The sequence below is a fragment of the Phalaenopsis equestris genome, unplaced genomic scaffold (genome assembly GCF_001263595.1).
Source record: "Phalaenopsis equestris unplaced genomic scaffold, ASM126359v1 Scaffold227560, whole genome shotgun sequence".
NCBI classification, from domain to species: domain Eukaryota; kingdom Viridiplantae; phylum Streptophyta; class Magnoliopsida; order Asparagales; family Orchidaceae; genus Phalaenopsis; species Phalaenopsis equestris.
In genome coordinates, this window is record NW_018245548.1 from 907 (window position 1) to 1,836 (window position 930).

The 930-nt window shown below is 39.8% G+C and overlaps 1 protein-coding gene across 1 annotated transcript; it reads left to right on the forward strand.

The window, feature by feature from the left end:
- Window positions 1–6: 6 nt before the first annotated feature.
- LOC110037941 (ATPase family AAA domain-containing protein 3-like) lies at window positions 7–518 on the forward strand (the record flags this gene model as incomplete). Its single annotated transcript, XM_020742687.1, has 2 exons — window positions 7–278; window positions 381–518. Coding segments are annotated over exons 1-2 (396 nt in total), but the record flags the coding sequence as incomplete, so codon positions are not given.
- Window positions 519–930: the final 412 nt, after the last annotated feature.

Below are 930 nucleotides of genomic sequence, written 5' to 3' on the forward strand. Positions count from 1 at the left end.
CTTCTTCTTCCGCCGCCTCGATGCCGCCATTCCGATCACGTACCTCCATCGCTGCGGCGGCGGCGGCGGCTTCCTCATTCGCCTCCTTTGCATCGCTTGCCTACGCCGATGGTCCCTTTCGCTTCCCCTACCTCTCTTCTCCTTCAGCTCCTGCCACCAATGCGAATGCTTCGTCTTCCACGTCATCATCTTCTTCTTCAGGAGGCTTCGACCCGGAGTCGCTGGAACGTGGGGCGAAAGCCCTGCGAGAAATCAACAGCTCGCCTTATGCCCACCAGGTGTTCGATCTTATGCCAAGTTTAGGTTTTTATTTCGTAAGTTGTGATCCTTGTTTGTTTGTTTGATGTGGTTTCTTGTTGTTTTTGGTTGTTGAGGTTTAGGTTTTTGAGCTGATGAGGAGGCAAGAGGAGAGTCGTTTAGCAGAGATTGCTGCTGAGAAAGCTAGGCATTTGGCAATACAGACGCAGGCTGATATTGTGAGCCTTCTTTGTTTTGGGAGTTTGTTTAAGCTTCAATTAGTATTTTTAGTGTTTTTTTGAATAATAGTTTTTTGTCCTGGTGCATCAAATGCATGCAAATGAATTCATTTTTTAAAAAATAGTTTGTTTATAATTCATTAAAGAAACATCAATTTTTATAATTCTTGCTTCCTTCAGACTTTTGGTGTTTGTTGAAAATGTCTGGAACAATGAGTCTAAAATATGTAAATGCCGGAGTTCAGTAGGGAGTAGAAGTTTGAGAATTTCAGTTCTACTGTTGTTTATCTGCTATTGAACTTTTACTTGATCTTTTTTTTTTCTTTTGTTTGGAAGATTTAAAGTTAAAATTGTGGTATTTTGCTTTTTAGAAGTTAAAATGGTGATATTTTTGATTTGATAGTAAAGATTTGGGCGGTATAAATGTTAAAACTAAATTTAACATGTTAGATAT